Source organism: Marmota flaviventris, chromosome 2 (assembly GCF_047511675.1).
Source record: "Marmota flaviventris isolate mMarFla1 chromosome 2, mMarFla1.hap1, whole genome shotgun sequence".
Taxonomy (NCBI): domain Eukaryota; kingdom Metazoa; phylum Chordata; class Mammalia; order Rodentia; family Sciuridae; genus Marmota; species Marmota flaviventris.
Window position 1 is genome coordinate 157,743,057 of NC_092499.1, and position 22,982 is coordinate 157,766,038.

The 22,982-nt window shown below is 34.0% G+C and overlaps 1 protein-coding gene across 2 annotated transcripts in view; it reads right to left on the reverse strand.

Annotated features, from left to right (window-relative positions):
- The window catches only part of Xrn2 (5'-3' exoribonuclease 2), a 76,454-nt gene that overhangs the window by 11,495 nt on the left and 41,977 nt on the right, over positions 1-22,982 (reverse strand). For both annotated transcript variants that reach the window (XM_027920015.3, XM_027920023.2), the window contains exons 19-27: positions 22,849-22,938; positions 22,051-22,123; positions 18,788-18,871; positions 17,780-17,877; positions 17,110-17,189; positions 15,754-15,810; positions 5,956-6,024; positions 5,741-5,872; positions 3,423-3,550 (exon numbers count right to left, since the gene is read on the reverse strand). In XM_027920015.3, coding sequence (XP_027775816.1) covers positions 3,423-3,550; positions 5,741-5,872; positions 5,956-6,024; positions 15,754-15,810; positions 17,110-17,189; positions 17,780-17,877; positions 18,788-18,871; positions 22,051-22,123; positions 22,849-22,938 — 811 coding nt within the window. The remainder of the gene's footprint in view (positions 1-3,422; positions 3,551-5,740; positions 5,873-5,955; positions 6,025-15,753; positions 15,811-17,109; positions 17,190-17,779; positions 17,878-18,787; positions 18,872-22,050; positions 22,124-22,848; positions 22,939-22,982) is intronic.

Sequence of the window (22,982 nt, forward strand, 5' to 3'; positions counted from 1 at the left end):
TTAAATTTGAAAACTATTTTCAATACTTTGAAAGTTTAGAACTGACATTATTACACACAGCTAATTAGGATAGGAAGCAAAGGGTTGGCAGAATAGCTCAGTGATAAAGAGCTTGCCTAGAATGTACAAGGCTCTGGGATTGATCTCAAGTACTGCAAAGAAGATAAAGGACTAAAAGGAAAAATAAAAATAAATATGTACCTAATAAATATTTTGTATGTGTAAATTATATCTAATAACAGCTACAACAATGGCAAAGGAGGATTTATTTACCTGAAGTATTCACTACTTGAAATAAAATGCACAGGTGCAAGTAAGTGTTGCCTATTTCCATGAAAAGCAGACCAAGAACTTTAGGACTGCAGGCCCCTTAAAGGGAATAAAATTCCCTACCTTTGGTGTGAAGATGCTGATGAACAAAATAAACTTCGGGCTTATTTATTTATTTTTGTGGTGCCAGGGATGGATCCCAGCCTCACACATGCTAGCAAGCATTCTACCACTGAGCTACATTCCCAGACCCTTGTTTTCATCTTAGAACAAGCAAGATCCAGTGGTCTGAAATTGAAAGACAATACCCTCATACTGAGTAACTTTCTGGAGATTAGGTCCATGAATGTTAGATTATGGGCCTATGATTCCTCAAAAGTTAAGGATCAGTAACCTAGAGTAACATTTCTAACATTTCTCAAAGAATAATATGCAAGATGATTTGGGGGAACAAGTGTGTGAACAATTTTTTTATATACATGGTTATATATTCATTTCAATGTGTATTTGACCTGTTTTCCTTCTTTTTCTGTGGGGAAGATGGGTATTGGGGATTGAACCCATGTCCTCATACATGCTAAACATGCACTCTACCAGTGAGCCACATCTCTTTTTGATACGTATTTGGGGGGAAAAAGCATATCAAACCAATAATATCAGAGCAGAAAATAAATCAATGTGAGTTAAAAAAAATTAAGCAAAGATAAATGAGCAAGTAGCTAGGTAATATTTAGATAGACCATGGTGATAGTGGGCCTGTGATTACCATACCTAAGGGAATATAGTACTACAATTTGGATATAGTTTGAATGTCCCTCATGGCTTCATATATTCAAATTTAATTCCCACTGTGAGGTATTAAGAGAGTCAAAACTTTATTTGACTACAAGGTCCAACATGGGGCCTTTGAGAGATGATTAGGATTAGATAAGGTCATATGGGTAGAGTCCTCATAATTAAATCCTAGTGGCTTTATAAAATGGAGATCACACACACACACACACACACACACACACACACACACACACTCTCTCTCTCTCTCCTTGTCTCCTCATGTGATGCCCTGTACTGCTTTAGGACTCTGCCAGCAAGAAGGCAATCCCCACATGGGGCCCCTCAACCTCACACCTCCAGAACTCTGAATCAAAATATACTTCTTTTCTTTATAGGTTAGCCTGTCTCATGTATTTCATTATAGTAATACAAAATCAACTAACACATGTGGAATGGAGGGAAGCTGATTAATGGGAAACTCATGTTTTCACCTTTGCTACTCAAATCTTTTAAGGTTACTCAATGCAATAACCTCAGAAATTCCTCATAATTATCATCTTGAGATGACATACATAAAACTAAACAAGCTGAGACATGCCAGCTCCAGAATTTCTGCATCTCGATTCTTTTTCCTATTTGGAAGCTGTGCTAGCATACAGATGAAAGCAAATGCCGAAGAGCCGTAAGAAAAAGGGAACTGATTAAGAACTGCGTCAATCAACAGCCATCTTTAAAACTAAGTTGGACATGCTTTTACCATTTACAGGAAAAATCTCAAGGCATAAACAGTTCTTTCAAAGTCATGAGACTCTCCTGTTATATAAAGTATGACTTGATATTGAATATATGGAAGTGGTCAGAAATCTTATTTGCTAAATCTTAGGAGGGAAGCAGCTATTTAACCTCTGTACCATACAGATCCCCACAGGCTCATTAAATTCTTCACTCTTTCTACATTTCACTAAATAAAACTGCTAAAGTCCATAGTTTTCAAGATAGTCTCTCATAATTCTCCAATCACTGACATTAAAGCATAGACTACTCCAAGTCAGACCACCAGAGAAAGCATACCCTGGAAACAGAGGGCCCTGAGAGAATAAGACCTTCAGAACCCATATTTTTCTTTGGGTATCATCCCCAGAAAAAACTGAGTTTTAGGTTAAAAAGTAGTTTGTAATTTACTCAGCATTATAACAGTGGTAGGCACAGAGCATAAATATTTTCTAACAATTATTAATTTAACCTAGCAATTCAATTACTATGAATCTGGTATAAAGAGCTCTGAAGGTAACCTGTATTACAGTAGACTCTTTTAAAAAAATTATGAAACATTTCAAACATTTAGAAAACAAATTTTCAAATGACATGACATTCACACTTAACAAATGTTAGCATCTTGCTACCCTGTTTCTTCTCCCGCTATGCTGCGCCTGTCTGGTTGGGTACCAATCAGATAACAGGAAACACAGAAATAAAATCCTCATGATGACAGTGGTTTTGAGAATTTGGCACATCACTTACACTTCCTTGATAAACGGGTGCAGTCATAGAGTTAAAAACTAACATTAAATAAAGTTAGTGCAAAATCTATAAAGTTTAACATTACACTACTTTCTACCTTTCCCAAAGCAATCAAAATACCATGTTAATTATTTCTGTAGTTAAAATTTCACAACTGGGGGCTGGGGTTATGGCTCAGTGGTAGAGCACTTGCCTAGCATGTTCAAGGTCCTGGGTTCAATCCTCAGCACCACATAAAAATAAATAAGTAAAGGTACTGTATCCAAATACAACTAAAAAATAAATATTAAAAAAATTTTCAGAACTGTCCACAAGTTATGAGGGGTTAAAGAAAGTCAAGGTCTTCATAGAACCACAAGTTTAAAGGAACATCCCTACCTAAAGCAATGCCTAGCTTTATTTATAAAAGGGATACTTTTTGTGGCTCAGTGGTAGAATGCTTGACTAACATACACAAGGCCCTGGGTTTGATCCCCAACACTACAAAAAAAAAAAAAAAAAAAGATACTTTTGTTTTTTTGACAATCTATTGCCTGATTTAACTGCCCAAATATTTGCATTAATGGAATGAACACCAATCAACTCCACATGCCTTTCTGCATGTTAACTAAAAACCATATTTATAAGTGAAGTGAAGGAAGAAATCCCGTTCATTTTATTTAATTAATTATACAGTGAAGATAAAACGTATTTAAAAGATTTTGCCTAAAGTATTCTCTTAAAATTCTCATAAATTATATTTTTAAAGTCCTTACCTTTGCACCGATACATGAATTTTTTAGCAATGGGGATTAGAAATCAACCTCTGCTCTGATATTTAGTTTAGAATATAAAATAACAAATTAGTAAAAACTTACTTGACATTAGTTTTGGAATTTGGGCTTGTCCTCTCAACAGTGGCCTGTATAAGTTTCCCTGGTAAGTGGGAGGTGGTGGTGCAGCATTGCTGTAAATACCAGTTCCTGAGCCTCGTGGCATAACATGGCTGTAAAAGAATCCCCCACAACACATCAGAAAAAAATATAGATATATCCATCACACTAATTTGACACAATTAATTAAATGCTAGGAGCCGTCTCTTTACTACTAGACCCGAATAAGCTGAAAATTAAGAAGTTTAATTTATGATTAAAGTTTAAAACTGCATACAATGGTAATGGTGATAGCAAATGTTCATTTGTTACACCAAGATTAACTGGTAATCATTTAAATAAAACATTATATATGCAAAACAATAATGTCTTACATTCCCCCCTCCACATTTCCATTTTTTTCCTTTAGGATCATACTGTTGCTATCACTATACACATTACTCCTCTACATCTTGCTATTTTCAATTTACTATATCAAACATTTCCCTCTATTTTTAATTTTCACAATTATAATATATATATATATATATATATATATATATATATACATACACTACAGAACCATGAAATACTTCACTATAATGAGAGTTCATATTTTTAAGCCTTTCTTCTTATTTAGTACTAGTATTATAGATATAATATACCCAAATACTTATACATATAATTGTGTTTCTCTAAAATTATTTTCTCAGGATAAATTTAAAAAAAAGAACATGGATGAAAAATTAAGAGTATCTTTAGAGCTGGACATGGTGGTATATATGTGTAATTTAAGCAACTCAGAAGACTGAGGCAAAAGGATACCAAGTTCAAAGCCAGCCTTGGCAACTTAGCAAGACCCTGGCTTAAAATAAAAGCATTTTTATGTGGCTTTCCAGAATAACTGGAATAATGGGAAATGACCCCCCCACCCACCAGACCTGGGACTGAACTCAGAGGTATTCTGTCACTGAGCTATAACTCTAACCCTTTTTATTTTGAGACAGGGTCTTGCTAAATTGCTGAGTATGCCTTGTACTCATGATCCTCCTGCTTTAGATTCCCAGCTTGCTGGAATTACAGGTGTGCTTCACACAACCACAAGGTATTCTAAGACCATTCTAAATTTGTTTCTTTTAATACTAAGAATGAAGGCTTTCTTAAAACAACCACAGTTGCAGCTAATGTTTATTTACACAGTGTTTAGGGATTCTAAGTGCTCGACACACATTAGTTCACTTAATTCTTACAATGTCATGAGGTAGATGTAATTATTGTCTCCATTTTATATTTAATTAAACTGAGGCATAGAGTGGTTCAGTAACTTTTAAAATTATATTAAGTGGTAAAAAAGGAAACTGAATCCAAATATTTAGGGTTCAAAGCCCACTCTGTTAATCACTATGCCACACCGTTTTTCCTATTATTTGGGGAATAAATTACATGCTGATGTAATTTATTAGGAAAGTGCTGTACCATTGAGCTACAGCACTTTCCTTCTCTAGTAATTAGAAATATCTATTTATGAGTTATCATTAATTCTTCAATCATAATTCATTACTATTTCCTCCAGCCTGCTGGGTTTTTATTTTATCCTAGCTTTACCTGTAATTGTTACAAAGTCCTCTCTATTTATTGTCATTTCTACAGCTGGGAAAAAGATGATTCAGTAGCTAATAAGAGCAAAAGACAAAAATCAGAAATTTACAAAGAGGAAATATAAATGGCCAATTAAAAAAAAAGGCCAATTATACATATTAAAAGATAATCTGAGTAGATCAAAAATGCAATTCAAGCAACAATGAACACCACTGTTCAAGCACTGGATACACAAAAATTTGAGAGACCAATTGCATTTACGTACTACTGTACTGATTAACCCTTTATACGGATTCTCTGTCATCCACTAATTCAGCTGAAACTTTTGAGGGTAAAGAGAATGTTTTATTCCTTTAAAATAAGTGTCAGTGGGCTGGAGATGTAGCTCAGTGGTACAGCACTTTCCTAGCATGCTTGAGGCCCTGGGTTCAATCCCCAGCACTGTGGGGGGAAACAACAAGGGTGGGGTGGGGAGGTGGGGAGGACACGGGAACGAGGACCGAGATATCTTAGAGAACACAATACAATTTTCATGCAATATATAAATCAAAGACAGATGTGGATTTCTAAAAGCGAAGAAAAGCAGAAAAGCATCAAAGTCATTAGCATCTACAAAATCAGTGTATCTTATGAGCTCTTAGATATCTGTATCAAAAATACTGACTTGCTTTGTCAGATGATTCAAAGAAAGCAAACTATACAAGGGACAAAAACCTACCACTCACCCCAAAGTCCTGAAGGCTGCCTGATCCAGGTGGACAGGCCTCCGGTCCCGGTTAAAGCCAAGCTGGGGCTTCCACTGCCGTCCATTGCTGGATTTTTCCCAGTCACTCGGTTTTAGTACAGCTGCTGGCTTTCTGACCATTTGAAAAGACAGTATTTAGTTACAAGGATGAATACCACCCATAAAAAATAAACCTAGATAGTTTACTGCTGTTACCTTGCTCCTGGAAGCATTACAGCTTTAAAAATGTAATCTTCAGCAAATTGTGGATCTTTAAAATTAATGCTGAAAGAGAACAATAAACAGTTTAATGATTTAATTAATTCTTGGCTTAATTACCATGGAAACTGACATTCTTTTTGTTTCAACAGAATAAAAATTTTAAAGTCTCTAAAAATTTTCTTAGCCAATGATTTTGCCAAATGGCTAAATATCTTCCTCATCATAATGCCTCCTATTCCTAACACACAGCCTTCTTATAACTTTCTTTGTGGGGAAAGCCATGTTGAAACCAACTGTGGATGATCACAGAGAAATAAGGACATTACTCCTGAGATATTTCAGTATGATACTAGAGATATGCTGAAGAGGTTCACAAAATAAATAAATAAATATTACACACACAAATAGCTAAGACACCTATGAGGGTATTTAAAAAAAAACTAAACAAAACGACCTACTAAACTTCCTGGTTGGAATCCTGTACCCTTCTTTCCTAATGTTGGCAGACACATGCACAAACAAGGTCTTCCTTCTGACCTAGTGACTCAGTTAGCTATGCACTGGATTTATACTTAAGGTTACCAATAATATTTTTATTCATAATGTTAAAAAGACTGCAAACCCAAGTGTATGAATAATAGTAGACTATTAAAGATAACCAGGGCTCTTTCTAAAAATGGAATCCTCAGGCGGTAGTTTAAAGATTTAGTTAACAGAATACTTAACAATATAAGAAAAACATATACAACGTACTAAACATATATTCATTGAAAGATTATCAATGACTTTATACAATCATCATCTCCTTTAATTATTTTGTATACTTTCCAAAATTTCTCCAATGATTACAGATTTTAGTTATAGCCAATCTATATGATTTTACTGAACTTTTTGACATATTTACATAGCTGATTTTTTTTTCTTTTTGAACAATGCCACTTTAACAACTTTTCTGTTACATTGAAAATTTCCTTGTAGTAGAATTTAACTGTATATTTTAAGTGCACTAAATTAACTTCACTTTTATAATAAAAATAACATAAGTTCAAAAACAACTGAACACCGCTTTACTCACTCAACCATTTCTTCTAACAACTTATCCTTTACTGGTAACTGTTTGCACCTCAAATGTTCCCTACTGAGCAAGGTTGCATAGGGAGGGCAAAATAGGGCAGTGATTGTCAAAGGTTTCAGAGCATGACAGAGAAAACAGTAGCTATGATTTGGGCTCATGTAGGGCTTTGCAAATATAAAAAAGAGAAAACTGATAATACAACAGGACTTGCAACTAAAAAATATCTCAGAAGGAATTTTTTCACTTGGCAACCAAGGAAACCATCATCAAAAAGGCTGTGGTTTAAGGTGAGACCAGAATAGTTACAGTGTGGTATAGAAAATAAATGAAACAAAGATACAGTTGAATTTTACAAAACACTTAAAAGAATTAATACCAATTATTATCAATCTATTAAAAAAAATTTTGTTGAAAAGGGGAGAATTCTGCCAAACTCTTTCTATAGGGCCAGCATTACCCTGATACCAAAACCAAAATTAAAAGAAAGAAAGAAAAAAAAAAAAAGACTGATATCTCTGATGAACCTTAATGAGCACATAAGCAAAATTTCTCAACAAAATACAAACCAACCAAACCCAGCAGCACATTGAAAAGATCATAAACCATGACCAACTGTAATTTAACCCAGAGATGCAAAAATGGTTCAATAAATAGATACAGAAGGAATATACCTCAACACAATAAAGGTTACATATGAAAAATCCACAATCAATATCACACTAAATGGGGAAAACCTGAAAGTGTTTCCTCTAAAGATCTAGAACAAGGCAAAGATATTCATTTTCATCACTCTTATTCAACACAGTACTAGAAAACTTAGTCAGAGCAATCAAGCAACATAAAGAAATAAAGGGCATCCAAATTGGAAAAGAAGTCAATTATACCCATTTGCAGATGACACAATTTTATACAAAGAAAACCCTAAGGACTCCACCGAAAAACTGGTAGAAATGATAAACAAATTAGTCAAGTTGCAAGACACAAAATTAACAACAAAAAAATCAAAATAAGATAGCATTTTATACACCAAAAACAAACTGTCTGAAAAAGAAATTTTAAAAAGTAGTCCCATTCAAAATATCCAATGTTTTTAAACAATAAAATACCTAGCAGTAAATTTAACCAAGGAAGCAAAAAATCTCTTATAAAACATTCATGAAAGAAATCAGAGGTCACAAAAAAATGGAAAGACATTTCATGCTAATGGACTGGGAATTAATATTGTTAAAAGATCATATTACTCAAAGTGATCTACAGATTCAATGCATTCCCCATCAAAATACCAATGGCATTCAGCACAGAATTTAAAAAAAAAAAAAAGGAGGCATCACAATGCTTGACTTCAAAACATTTTACAAAACTATGATAATCAAAACACCATAACACTGGCATTTTTTTTTTTTTTTAAGGCAGAGACTCACAGAACAGAATAAAAGAAACTAATCCATGTGTTTACAGCCAACTGACTTTTGATAAAGGGGCCAAAAACACACACTAGAGAAGGACAGTCCCTTCAACAAATGATACTGAAAAAACTGAACAGATATATGCACAAAAATAAAACTACACCCCTACTTCTACAAAAAACAACTCAAATGGACTAAGAACCTAAATTTAAGACCCCAAACTATGAAATTACTAGGGGAAAACACTTCAAGATATTAGAATAGGCAAAGATTTTTTTTTTTATAAGATCCAATACCCACAGACAACAAAAGCAAAGCTAGACAAATAAGATTATATCAAAGTAGGAAGTTTCTGCACAGCAAAGGAAACAACAGACTCAAGAGGTAACCTACAGAATGGGAGAAAATTTCTGTAAATTATTCATCAGATAAGGGATTCATATCCAGAATATATTATAACTCAAACAACTCAACAGCAAAAAACACACACCACAAATAATCCAAGTAAAAAATGGGCAAATTATCTGAACAGACATTTCTCAACAGACACACAAATATATAAAAAGTCTTCAACATATTCAAATCAAAAACCTTCATTAGAATGGCTATAATTAAAAAGACAAGCCAGGAATGGTGGCACATGCCTGCAATCCCAGACTTGGGAGGCTGAGAGAGAGGATTGCAAGTTCAAGGCAGTCTCAGTAACTTATCAAAACTTGCAGCAACTTAGTGAGACCCTATCTCAAGATGAAAAATAAAAAAGGGATAGGGATATGGCTCAGTGGTTAAGTGCCCCTGGGTTCAATCCCAGCATATAATAATAATAATAATAATAATAATAATAATAATAATAATAATAAAAAATGCTGGAAAGAATGCATGAAAGGAAACTTTTACACTATTGTTTTATAAGAATTATTCAGTCATTATGAAAAACAGGAAGTTCCTAAAAAACTGAAAATAGAATTACTGTATAATCCAGCAATCTTACTGCGTACTGGGTATAGATCCATTTTTTGTTTGTTCATTTTTTTGTGGTGTAGGGAATTGAACCCAGGACCTCAGCATGTGTTCTAACACTCAGCTACACCCCAGCCCTAGTACTGGATATGTGGCCAGAGGAAACAAAATCATTACATCAAAGTGATAAATGATACCTGTATGCCATGTTTACTGCAGCACTATTCAAAATAGCCAAGATACGAAATGAACACAGATGTTCATTGACAGGTGAATTAGAAAATTGTGGTATATATACACAATGAAATATTATTCAGTCATAAAAAGGGACAAAATCCTGTCATTTGTGACAACATGGAGAGAATTAGAGAACAATATGATAGTGAAATACGAAAGCACAAAGAGATAAATAGCACTAGGAGAGGAGGAAAGGAGGATGGATAAAGAGGGTAGATAATGGGAATCAAAACACAGATAGTGGGAAGCAGTTTGGATGTTATACAGCACAATTAAGCAACTACAGCTTACAACTTTTACATATTTCAAAATAACCAGAAGAGTTTGAATATTCTCAACACAGAGAAATGATAATATCTAAGTAGATAAAAATGCTAATTGTGCTCACTTGATCATTACTTATTGTTTACATTTATTGAATTACAACACCATATTCCATAAGTAAAAACATTTCATGCCAACTGAAAAATATTAAATTTGAGGTTGTGTGTGTGTAAGTCAGAGGTAAAGTGCTTGCCTAGTATAGGTGAGACTCTGGCTTTGATTCCTGACAATGGAAGAAGGGAGAGGGAGGAATAAAGATATGGTCCTGTTTGCAGGACCAAGGAAAAGCACAATTAGAGAAGTCCTTCTCAGTGGAGATCTGAGAAAGAAGCCCAACATAAAAACGATTCAAGTGACTATATTCTCAATTCTCCCAAGGAATATAAATAGCAAGTACCATTCTAGAGGCACAGGACACACAACTTACCTGTTACATACAACAGAAGCTTTAATCTCTGAGGCTTAATTCTCATGTGGAACCCCAAATGCAATGGGCTAGACTGGAGTGCAAAGTGCAGAAACAGAAACGGACAGGAAGAAAGGCTATGGATTATGGTCATAAAGGGCTTGACTACAACTTAAAGTCATTTCAAGTCATCAGTAAGGAAATAAAAGTGATCAAAGATATATTTCAGAAAGAACAAGCAAGCAGCACTTTGAAAGAGGGCAGAACAAGACTCCCATAAAGAAGTCATAGATGTGATCTAGGTAAGAGCCTTCAATATACATTTGAAAGAGGGATATTGGGAAACCACACAGAATGGCAGGATTGGAACTAGAATGAAGATCAGATTCAGATGAAGGTTCAAGATAAAGATTTTATCTGCTAGTCATACACAGAAAGACTTGACACTAAGAAAATGAAGGAAATAGCCAAGGTAACATGCTCTTGGAGAGAAGATAGATAATTCCAGGACTGGGAGAATAATCTCTTCCAAAAGACAGGAGTTATTAACAACAGGAAAATAAACCATCTAGTCACTTAATATGTGCAATTCACTGTATGTACTATTTAATAAAATTGTTTTTAAAAATCCCATTTTTCATGTTCATGCTCTAAAAGGTAAGAAATTTCCAAGCCATTAAGAAAATAATTTTTCTAGGCATAGTGGCATACTCCTGTAATCCCAGTGGTTTGGGAGAATGAGGCAGGAGGATCCAGAGTTCAAAGCCTGCCTCAGCAATGGCAAGGCATTAAGCAACTGAGTGAGACACTGTCTCTAAATAAAATACAAAATAGGGCTGGAGATGTAGCTCAGTGGTCGAATGGTCCTAAGTTCAAGCACCCAAAAAAGAAAAGAGAAAATAATTTCTAAGAGTTCCCACATTGTCCCCCAGGAGAACCACATGTAACAAAGTAGTCTTATATACTTAACATAGTACAAACCATTAAGAGACAAAAGGGGTACCTAGTTTGGAAGTCTCCACTGAAGGAATAAAGACACTATTTATGCTCTCGAAGATTAAAGCATTTTTGTTCCTTGGGTCTTTGAGAACAATTTGAAATCATACTCTCCTAAAATTAGTTAAACTTCTCCTGGTAAAGAGATTTTTAGTATTTTATTTGGTTCCTAAGAATGTATACTAGGATCTATTATGTTTTTAGGAATGCACTTTTCCAATGTGATAGCTCAAACAATTCCTAAAAATGAAACAGACAAAGGAAGAGCCAAAGGGTAACTTTTTATATGAATTCAAACTCTCAAAATTCCTTCATATTTTTCTGGTTTATACTTTAAATTCTTAAAAGTAGATCATTGATAGGGGAAAAAAAGCAGAGATTACCCTTTGACAATTTTCACCATCTGGGGCTAAAGCATCAATTGTGGAGAGTTTTCCTGTGGAAGGAAAACATTAAGTAACCCTGAGACACCCAGGAGCACCCAAAGTCTCACAGAAGTCAAGGAAAGAAACAAACAGTTAATACAACAGTCTTTGGGGTTTCCTGATGTAGCTCAGTGATAAGGCACTTGCCTAAAGCATGAGGTCCCAAGATTGATCCACAGCAGAGCCAAACAAACAAACAAACAAATCCCACCCACCCCAAACAAAAACAAAAACTAAAAAGCCCTGGAACAGCTAAAGGACTCAACAGGCTGACCAGCTAAATTGTGTTTGAATTTATATTATTTTACCTAATTCTGTGCACTGCAGAAGTATTTTCACTTTACTTTTTCCAAATACGGGAACAACATTGCTGATTTACCCAGCATTAGCCTCTACCCACCAGGTTAGCCCCAAGAGCAATATAGTGAATCTCTTCCTTAGTAAGTATACTCTCTTACATTTTCATTTACCTGGTTGTACTTCACCAAGTACAAAACAGAAATTTAAAACCTAAACATGGTTGAAAATAAGGAAACTGAACTGTGCTTTTATCTGTACTACCATAAGAAGAAAACACAGCAAAGTCTCAATAGAAAAGTAAAGGAATGTACAATACCTTTTCCTGATTTAATTCACTCTAAGTATTATCCTTACGAATGCTACATCAAGTACTAGTAACATTTAAGAATAGTGGCACCACTTTACAAAGAAAGCAGAAAATTCCAAATACTAGGCTTCATTTTCACTCTATCTTTCCCTCATACATTCTGTAATTAATGCTAAATCAGCATACCAATGCAAACTGTTCTAGCAGGGAAAATTTCATAATTCATATACTTGACATTTTAAAACACTTAAAAGAGTTTATAGAATTGTGACATTCTATCAGAAGAGGTTAACCAGTTCAGTGTCCTACAAAGTATTACAGGCAGTGGAGGTTAAACCCTCCAAAGTGTTTTCCACCATGAAGTTTATTGCTGATTTCATGTATTCTACTTCTGTCAGGCATTTCTGATTTCAAATTAGCTGCTTGCCAATAATGAACCTTACAAATGCTGCAGTAATGGTTACATTAAAAACTCCATCTCCGCACATATTCACAGTTTTTAAAAAGAATTTCCTTAAAGAAAAAATGTTCTGTTCCTTCCCTGATTTACCCAAAGATGAAAACAAAGTTTGAGAAACACTCATCTAGAGAAAAAAGTTTGTAACTCTTGGAAGAATCTGGTAAACACTGCTTCCAACACTATAAACAACTGAACCTTTGTAAGGGTTTAGAACCATGCTAGATGACATGAGAGAAAAAAGAAAAACCTAACAATGCTAAAAATAACATGCACAAAATTATGTAAATTATATACTGTGTTTTGTGAGTGGGGAGCAACAAAGGGACAGGCAGAGAAAAAAAGGGAAGAGTATTTTAAATAAAGGGAGGAAGACACAGAGGCCAAAGGAATGCTGAAGGGACCAGCCTGGGTGGAAAGGAGGTGTCTTTGAAGAACTAGATGCAGGCACAGAGCTATGGCTCTGCCAAATTATGACAGGTCTTAAAAACATAAAAGGGTACATACATGTCAGTACATGTATACACCTACCCCTCCAAAGGAACAAAAACTGTGCTGCTTTACTGGAAAGACAACTTTTCTGTAACTTTAAAGTCATACACAGAAGGGTTTATATATTTAAAGCTAACAAAGAACTAGTTAAAAAATATTATGTCTAAGAAGACCAGGATGAGGAAAATTAAAGGAGATAGCTTAGTTCTATTCCAAGTTATACTATTAATATGGTGAATGACATAAGATCAGAATTGAAAAAGATCTCTCAGGTCATAGCTGATTGTATTCCCCAAGGGTTCTTCTATGAACTTAAGACAGTTGGAATGGTTCAAAGGGGCTGGGAATGTAGCTCAGTGGTAGAGTACTTGGCCTGACATGCACAAAGCCCTGGATTCAGTCCCCAGCAGCCCCACCCACACACAGACACAAAAGCTTAATAACTTGTATAATATACTTTTGAGTACTACAAATTAGACTAAATATGATGGGAATAACCAACCCAGCATAAGGAAACAAATTCTCAATATACGGAATGGATGCATTCAAACAGAGAAAGGGGCGGGTGAATGGCAGGAGTCAAAACAAATAACAATGGAAGCTGCATTTCTAGATTTTCATTTATAAAGCAAATATAATGCCAGGAAGCACAACAAGTCCAGGGACATACACGGATGGGGACACAGACACACACACACCAAAAAAAAAAAAAAAAAAAAAAACCTGCAATAAAATGCTTCTTGTCCTCAAGATTATCCCTCAGAGAAAACACTGAAATTACCTCATAAGGTAAAAGTTAACTTTAATCTTTCACAAATCTTTATGAAATTAACTCAAAATCAGTTGTACTTTGAAATTATTCTAAGCATACATCTGAATATGCACACAGACCTGGGATTTGTTTTATAAATTTAATTAATAATGAAAATATAGTGAGTACCAAATACCAAAATCACCTTCAAGCATAGAAACAACCAACTAACATCATCATCAACCAAACAAAAACTCCAGGATCTATCCATTAATTCTTTAACTCTCCTTTGGACAAGCCTCTCTATCCTTATTAGAAATTTAAGTAGAATTAACTATTTCTACAGGGCTGGGCAGGAAGCCCCTTGAAAAGATACAGAAAAACTGAGGAGCACAAGCAAAAATGTGACAATCCAAAGAGAACTGGTGGAATTAACCAGCCTGAAGTGACAATGCAAGTCAGAGACCCCAAGGGTGAATACACAGAGTCTACATGAATCTATCAGAGCCAGATTGTTTGTGATGGGCTTAGGAGCATGGCTTTAAAGTCTGTACTTCACCCTTAACAAAGGAGTACAAAGACAAAGACCAGGACAAATTATGTGTAAAAATAAACAAAACAAAACAAAATCAACCAATTCAGGAAGATTTTTCCTAACTTTCTATAAATAAAAGGCTTTCTAGAATGACATTTACTACCTAAATCCATTAAAGATAGGAAATAAACATGCTTATATTTGAAAAATCTGCACAAAATCTAAAATGTTTTCTGAGAGATTAAAAAATGGGTAAGAAAGGAAGAATCAAGATTAGAAGGCCTTTACTAAATTCTTAAATATCTGAGATGTATTTGTTTTAGTTTTGCCTAAATAATGGAGAAAATGACAGTAAACTCTGCTGTCAGTCAAGATTACTAATTATATTACACAAATGAGTAGTAAGTATTGATTTTTATTCTACACAGTCATATTTTACATTATTTTTTACTCAGTAGAAAGTACTATCACTGCTGAAGAACTGAGGGATAAATAAGTTTTCCAGAGAGGAGAAATCAGCTCTCAAGTTTGGGATAACCTTACTTACTTATTTATTTTATTTATTTATTTTGCAGTGTTCGGGATTGAATCCAGGGACTCATGTATACTAGACAATAGTTATATGGCTGAGCTATACCCTGAGCCCACCAGTGTGATAAAAATTTTCACAAACACATTCTGTCTCATCTTAACTAAAACATATCATATAACGTTTTTGTTTTTAAACTGTACGGGACCACAACTATAAAAAATAATTAATATAGTAAAGTTGTGTGAGCTGCTGGGACGTAGAAGCCTGTTTGCTTCTATATGGCAAACTACCAAAAACTCCTACTCTCCACCTCCCACTTTCCTAATCCAGGAAGAATTAGAGGTTGTCAGGGGAAACCAGAAAACAGATAAGCACGCTTGTTAAATCAGTAACCTTAACAATATACATAATTTAAAGTCAAGAGGTCCTGCTCTGAGGTCTGAAACACAGGGACTCTCCACCAATCTCAAAGCATTGGTGGATTAACAGTTGCCAATTCCTTGTGAAATCAGAGCTCTTTTAAAATTTTATTCATTTGCAAGTTCAGAGCTGTGTTCAGGGTGAATGCTATGAATTTAGGAAAACTTACCTGATTGCAGAGTTCTGTGTCAGATCTCGTAACATGGGAACAGGAGAACATACTACTCTAAAGAATAACAAGAAAAGAACCATCCGTTTGTAAACTGTAACCTTTTAGATAACAGGAAGTAAAATGTTAATATGTTTATTAGGCTATAGAAGAGCAAATTAATTAAAATGAACAAACAAAAACACTATGACTATTTGTATCTTTAGAAAATGACCCTGTCTTCCTTGTTTATCATCTCCTAAACAAAAAATGATTATGAGCAAAAGTTTATCAGTTTCTAAAACAAAAAACCCTACAAATCAGTAAAGAGAACAGATTAACTTAAAAAAAAAAAAAAGAAACGAAACACGTACCTCATAAATGAGAAAAATCAAATGATTAGCCATTTGATATTTAAACTCATTAGCAATCAGAGAAATGTGATTATAAATCACTGTCAATAAGCAGCCACCAGACTAACAAAAATTAAAATGTTACAATGTCCCAAGAATTTGCCAGGATCTGCAGAGCAATCTGATTTCTCACAAATGGCCACTGGGATTATAATATGATATAACCACTCTGAAAAACACTACATAGTTATCCAATAAAGATGAAGACACACATATTCTGTGCTCAGCAATTCCATTCCTGAATACAAACCTGTATATTCCTATTCTCAAACTCTGATCTCAGTTTTTATTATTGTTGTTTAAAATTTTAAAAATTACTGAGAATCTCCAAGAACTTTTGCTTATGTTCACTATATTATCAATATTTACCTACTGAAAATTAAAACTATTAATTGAAAAATTAAAACTAGTTTTTAAAAATTAAGACATTTTAAAGATAATGAAAAAATCTATTACATGTTAACATAAATAACATTTTAATGAAAAACAGCTACCTTTTACAGAGCAAAATAAAAATAAATGAGAAGAGTATCATTGTTTTACAGTTTTGAAAATCTCAGTATCTGGTTTAGTACCTGTAAGTCAGACTTTCTTTGCTTTTGGTTCTACCTCTTAAAATATCACACTACATTTATTTTCTGAAAAACTCCACTGTGCACTCAAAGAAAAAAATAAGTGAGAAAAACAAGTAATACCATACAATCTTAGTGTCACTATGAAAATAATTATAATCTTGTAGTGCCCTAATAGGTTTCAGGTACCCCAGAGTTCCCCGCACAATGTGCAGTCTACCATATGTTAAAGAGCTGGGCTTTGAATCCAAGCCTTTTCTAATCCAGCAGGTTTTACTTTGTGTTAAGTATTATTTTCTCACTATTACAAGAGAATAAAATGTTAGGACACAAGAAAAATGCTAACTAAACTTCCTTCCATTCACCTTAGTTATATACAAATGAATGCTTACTGATCTGGAAGAATGGCTTCTTCATCCAAAGAAAATTTTCCTTGAATCCCATGACAAAGTTCAGGTGGCACATCCACTGGCTGTGGAAAAAGCATTCCTAATTATATACCCAAATGAATAAAAAATTAGGAAATAAGCAGATACTTGTATGTTTAAGTTCTTAGGACTATTATTCATAAAAACTCACTGGAGTATTATTTATAAGAGTCAAAAAAAGGTAGAAATAACCCAAGGATCCATCAACAGACAAACAGGCATATACATATAAATGGAAATGAGACATATAAATGGAAATGGAAAATAACTCAGCTATACAAAAGAATGGAATTTTGCAATGTACTACAACATGGATGAACCTTAAAAATATAATCGGTGAAATAAGCCAGACACAAAGGACAAATATTGTATAATTCCACTTATATGAGACACAAAGAATAGGCAAATCCAGGGACAGAAAGAAGTTATAGGAGATGGGGGAAAGGAGACAGAGTTTAATTCCTGCAGAACTGCCATATGGGTGTGTGAAAGTTTCTGGATCTGGAGATGAAGTGATGTTGATGACATAATACCATAAATATAGTTAATGTCACATAATTTTAAACTAAAATATGGTTAAAATGGTAAATTTCATGGTATGTACATTTTAGTACATACCAGTGGTATACCATACCTCAGTGGAACCTGTCTGATACAGCTCTGAAATGAAGTCATGGAGTGGGTGATGTTTCCCCACAAACAAAACATCACCTCCAAGGCTGTTCCTTTTATCTAAGGGGAAAGTTAGAAAAGAGTAAAATGACGTATTAAGCAATTATATTTACTAGACCCATTTTTGTGAGCACACAACAACAGCATCTAAATTTTAAAAACAATTCTAGTATAAAGTTTATGACAAATAATTTTAAAGTGACAAACCTAAATGCGTGATGTGTCTCTATGGAAGAAAAAAATATTTTGACAATGTTTTCAAAGATCAGTAACAGAAAAAGATATCACTGAAAGGTAACTGAATACATTGTAAGATAATTGGCAAGGTTTTCTTAATCATAAAGAACTCAATTTCTTAATATAAGGAAATACAAACTGTATCATCTGAGGATAAAGATTATTCTAAAGATACCTGATGGAGAAATTGTTTCTAACAGACTTTTATTGTACTGGTATTAAACATACATTTTTCAATAGAGCTAAGCTTTACAATTTCTCCATTTAAATACTTTCTACTGTATTAATTTAAAAAAATGCCACTTTTATGCAAAATAATATTTCAAGTTAGCACTCTAAGGGCAAATGCTTGTTTCCCCCTAATCTTTCAAGCAAGGTTATTATTTCGGAGGCCATGGAGGGAGAAGACAGAGGAAATGAGTAATACCTTCCTACCAGACAAAAGTATTATTTTGAGTGCATGTCATATAACAACCAAAATGTCAAAGGATATTCTTGAAGTATCACTTTTTAATACATTTAACAAAGACTTCTAAGTTAATAAATGTTACTTAAATACTACTTCATTTATAGAGATGATAGATTAAGAAAATTAATATGTTATATAAAGTAAAATCAGTGATTTATGCTCACTTATAAGAAATATGACAAATGGGGGGTTTAATGTTATAAGAAAATGTGAAGTCTGTATTTCACAGGCTCAAAATTGACCAAATGGCAGTAAAAATCTTACTTTCTTCCGGAGTGAGGTCTGGGTATACCTCTTCTAGGGCAGCTCGCAGCCTTCGCTCATCCACGAATGGCAACAGAGCAACACCTGAGGAAATGAACAAACCATCCTAGCTATTAGGATAACCTAATTCCAACTTATTGATCCAAATAAATGATTTCATCTAGTACATACTAGTGGTATACCTTCTTGATATAAAGACATTCTGGAACTGAACTCTATTTTGTCATTTTGCCAAACTCAGATGCAACAATTTTATATGTAGCAGGGGAAAAAAACATTTTCCGTATTTCTCATACTTAAAATGGCTCATATAGAAAATCATGGTTTTCGAATCTTTGTGGTGATATGATTTTTATTTTTTATTTATTTATTTGGGGGTAGGGACTGAGGATTGAACCCTGGGGCACTCTACCACTGAGCTATACCCCAAACCTGTTTATTTTTTGAGACAGTTGGTCAGGCTGACCTCAAACTTGCAATCCTTTGGCATCAGCCACCCCTGGAATTACAGGCATGTGCCACCATGCCTGGCATATGATACCCACAGAAAAACCCTTAAGGAATTGTTCATGAAGAAATAGTCAACTAGACACTAAACTCTTGCCTTGCTCTCTAAGATGCCCTCAGACAATCCACCTAATCATTGTAGGACTTGAGTTTTTTATTTATTTATTTATTTAATCTTTATTACACCCGCTATAAAATGAGATCATTCAATTAAAATATTCAAAAGTTCTATTCAACTACACCATAAGAAAGGCATCTTCCAGTCCAAACTTCTATAGTATTAAGTTTATGCTTTTTAAAGCCTAATTAATTAATTCATGTACAAAAATCTTTAGACACATCCTTAAATAACTTGAGGTGGAAAACAGAACAGAGGCTGTTCAGTTAGGGGCTGAAAATGGTTCCCCAGAGTATGACAGAATTAAGGGCAATGCTTTATTTGAATCTATATGCATAATTTTCAGCAAAACATACCACTAATAAATTATCTATTACCAGTAAAATTTTAAAAAGTCATTGAAACATATGTATGTTCTCCTATTATGGATCAAAAAATAGTATTTTGGCTAAATAAAAGTTTAAGGTAAAGAGCAAAAACAAATATTAAACAGAACCAAACAATTTTGAAACTATTGCCATTCAAAACTGCTGCATTTGAAAATTATGAAGAATAAAAATGTTTCCCTAAATTGTCATTATTAAGTTACTCTCCTTATACACATACATACACACATATGTACATACATATATACACATACATACACACACACACACACACACATGGTGGTTAGTTTTGGGGGGCAGTATGAAAGATTTGAACCCAGGGCCTCACAAGTGCTCTACCACTGAGCTACATCCTAGCCCATTAGCTACCATATTTTCAAAGAAAACATTTAATTTTACTATCTAGTAAGGAGAAATTTTAAAGTTATAAAGAAACTTAATTCTACTATGAATTCTAAAGAGACTAAAAAATTATTTCAAAAATATTAATATCAAGGGCTGGGCTATGGCTCAGTGGTAGTACACTCGTCTGGCATGTGTGAGGCCCTGGATTCAATTCTCAACACCACACAAAAATAAATAAGTAAATAAAAAAAGATATTGTGTTTATCTACAACTAAAAAAAATAATTAAAAAAATATTAATATCAGAGGGCTGGGGAATGTGTCTCAGTGGTAAAAAGCTTGCCTAGCCTGCATGAGGCCCTGGGTTCAATCTCCAACACTGCAATAACAACAATAAGAGTAACAGTAATAATAATCTGAGTAAGGCTATTTCAATTACTGCTAACCCACAGAAAAACCCTTAAGGAATTGTTCAAGCTTTATTTGGTAACACTTAAGATAAATGCATGAATGAGAAACAACATTACAGAACTTTTATTTTCTATCCATTGGACTTAGAATCTTAAAAAACAAAAAATTACCTGCAGGATTTTACTACAACAAGGCTTCCTTACAATATTTACTTCAGAAGCTAATCAGAAAGCAACCTACAGTGCCACTTCGAGCAATAAAGTTTAAAAGCAACACATCAACCCTAATGGCCAGGTAGAAAGGAACATCTTACTTCCAGGTGTGATATCAACAGTGCTTGAGAGCATGCTGAGAGTAAAATGAGAACAGCAGCTACTGTTCTCTGAGTTCTATGTTACATGCATTACCTCACCTAATCCTCCCAATCACCCAGAGACTGCCCAGATAGTGGGTATGCTCAGATAAACACAGTCACTTCAAAAGTGAGATCTAGAGTCATACCCTCTGATCAAATTACTTAAGTTTTCTTTTCTGTTCCTATATCTACCAATCAAATATATAACAATCAAAACACCTATATCAAACTAAATAAACTTTACAAATAACAATATTGCTATTAAATTACAACACTGATAAGTATACACAGTCTAAAATTTGAAAAAGTACAAAGATATATTTTATCTTATTTATTTATTTATTTTGGTCTTTTTCAGCACTGGGGATTGAACCCAGAGATGCTTTACCACTAAGCTCCACCCCAAGCCCCTTTTATTTTGAGACAGGGTCTCACTAAGTTAGTGAAACTGGTCATTCCTACAAAATCTGTTAATAAAAAGAACAACAACAACAAAAAAAAATAGGTAAAGTAATAACTAATGTCAAGTATTTAAATAAAATAAAAATTTCTAGTATATTTAAAAAAAATTTCCATGTAGTATAAGGAAACTCTGAAAGGACACTACCATGTTTCTTTCTCTGTTAATCTCAAAAGGTAATAATGAACTACTCATAAAATATAACAAATGTTATTGATTAATCATAAAGGAGACAACAGATGTAACTACTAACCTATTCCAATTCAATTTGTTTATTGGAATTTATTATTAAAATTACTATTAACACCTGGGCATTGTAACCCCAGCGACTCAACAGGCTGAGGAAGGAGGATTGCCAAGTTTAAAGGAAGCCTCAGCAAATTAGTGAGACCCTGTCTCAAAAGTAAAAATAAAAATAAAAAGGGATGGGTGTGTGTGTGTGTGTGTATGTGTGTGTGTGTGTGTGTATCAATGGTAAAGCACCCCTGGATTCAAACCCCAATACCAAAAATAAAATAAAGTACTATTAATCATTTGCTAATTATAAATGATGGACAAAAATATCATTTTTTTCATATGTAATTCTGAAAACATCTTTTCAAGAATTCTTTCATCCCATAAGTCATGATTGCTCGGTTTTACCAAAAAGCTTTAACAAAAAGAAATAATGTCTAAATGTTACCTTGCCATGCATATTTCTTCCCATTCAAATCAATAGCAAAATCTTCAGGATAGAAGTCAATTATACTAGAATCCTACATCAGGGAGAAAAAAATAAAGAATCAAAACAAAAGCCTCACACTTCTATTACAAAGAATTTGATATAATTTTTGTTCAATTTTTCAGGCCTGATAAGGAAATGAGATACACCCCCTTTTAAAAATGTAAAAATATGAGGTCATCAATCCCAAGTGCAGTAAAACAAAATTAACAATTTTACTAAAAAGATGAAGAGAAAAGAATTTTAGAACTGTCAGGCAGGCAGGCAGTGAAGGGTTTATTTCCTACTTCCTAGCTGGTTCTCACTTTTTCTAGCTAATACACAAAACAAGTTCAGAGGTGATTTCAGGTAAGCCAGATTTTAAGCTTCCAGAAGCCATCATACAGTGCTGAAACAACAACAATAAAAATCTTACAGGTAGGCTGAGGATCACCCAATTTTATTTACTAGATAGGATACTTATTTATAAGGAAAACAGGGAAATAATATGTTGGGGGGAAATATATGTAGTGAAAAATACACAGAAGAACTCAATACTTGAGTTTCTGCGAAGTTTTTTTTTAACTACAAGATGCAAAAGTAACTGCAACTAATATTAATTAAAAACATGATAAAAACCCAGTTATAGGGATGAAAATGCAGCTCAGTGGTAAAGCATCTACCTAGTACGAATGAGACCGTGGGTTCAATTCCCAGTATTGTGGGTGTGGGGGAGCAGGGGAAGGAAAAAACCAACACACTGAAAATACCAAGACTCACAGGATCACTCATGAGTTTCCGCCAAGATGGAGGTAGAAAATTACCACTTGCAGCAGGAAAAACTCCCATAAGTTGTTCCAAGGGTTTAAACTGTGAGAGAGAGAAAATAAGGGGGAAAAAGTTGAAACCTCAAA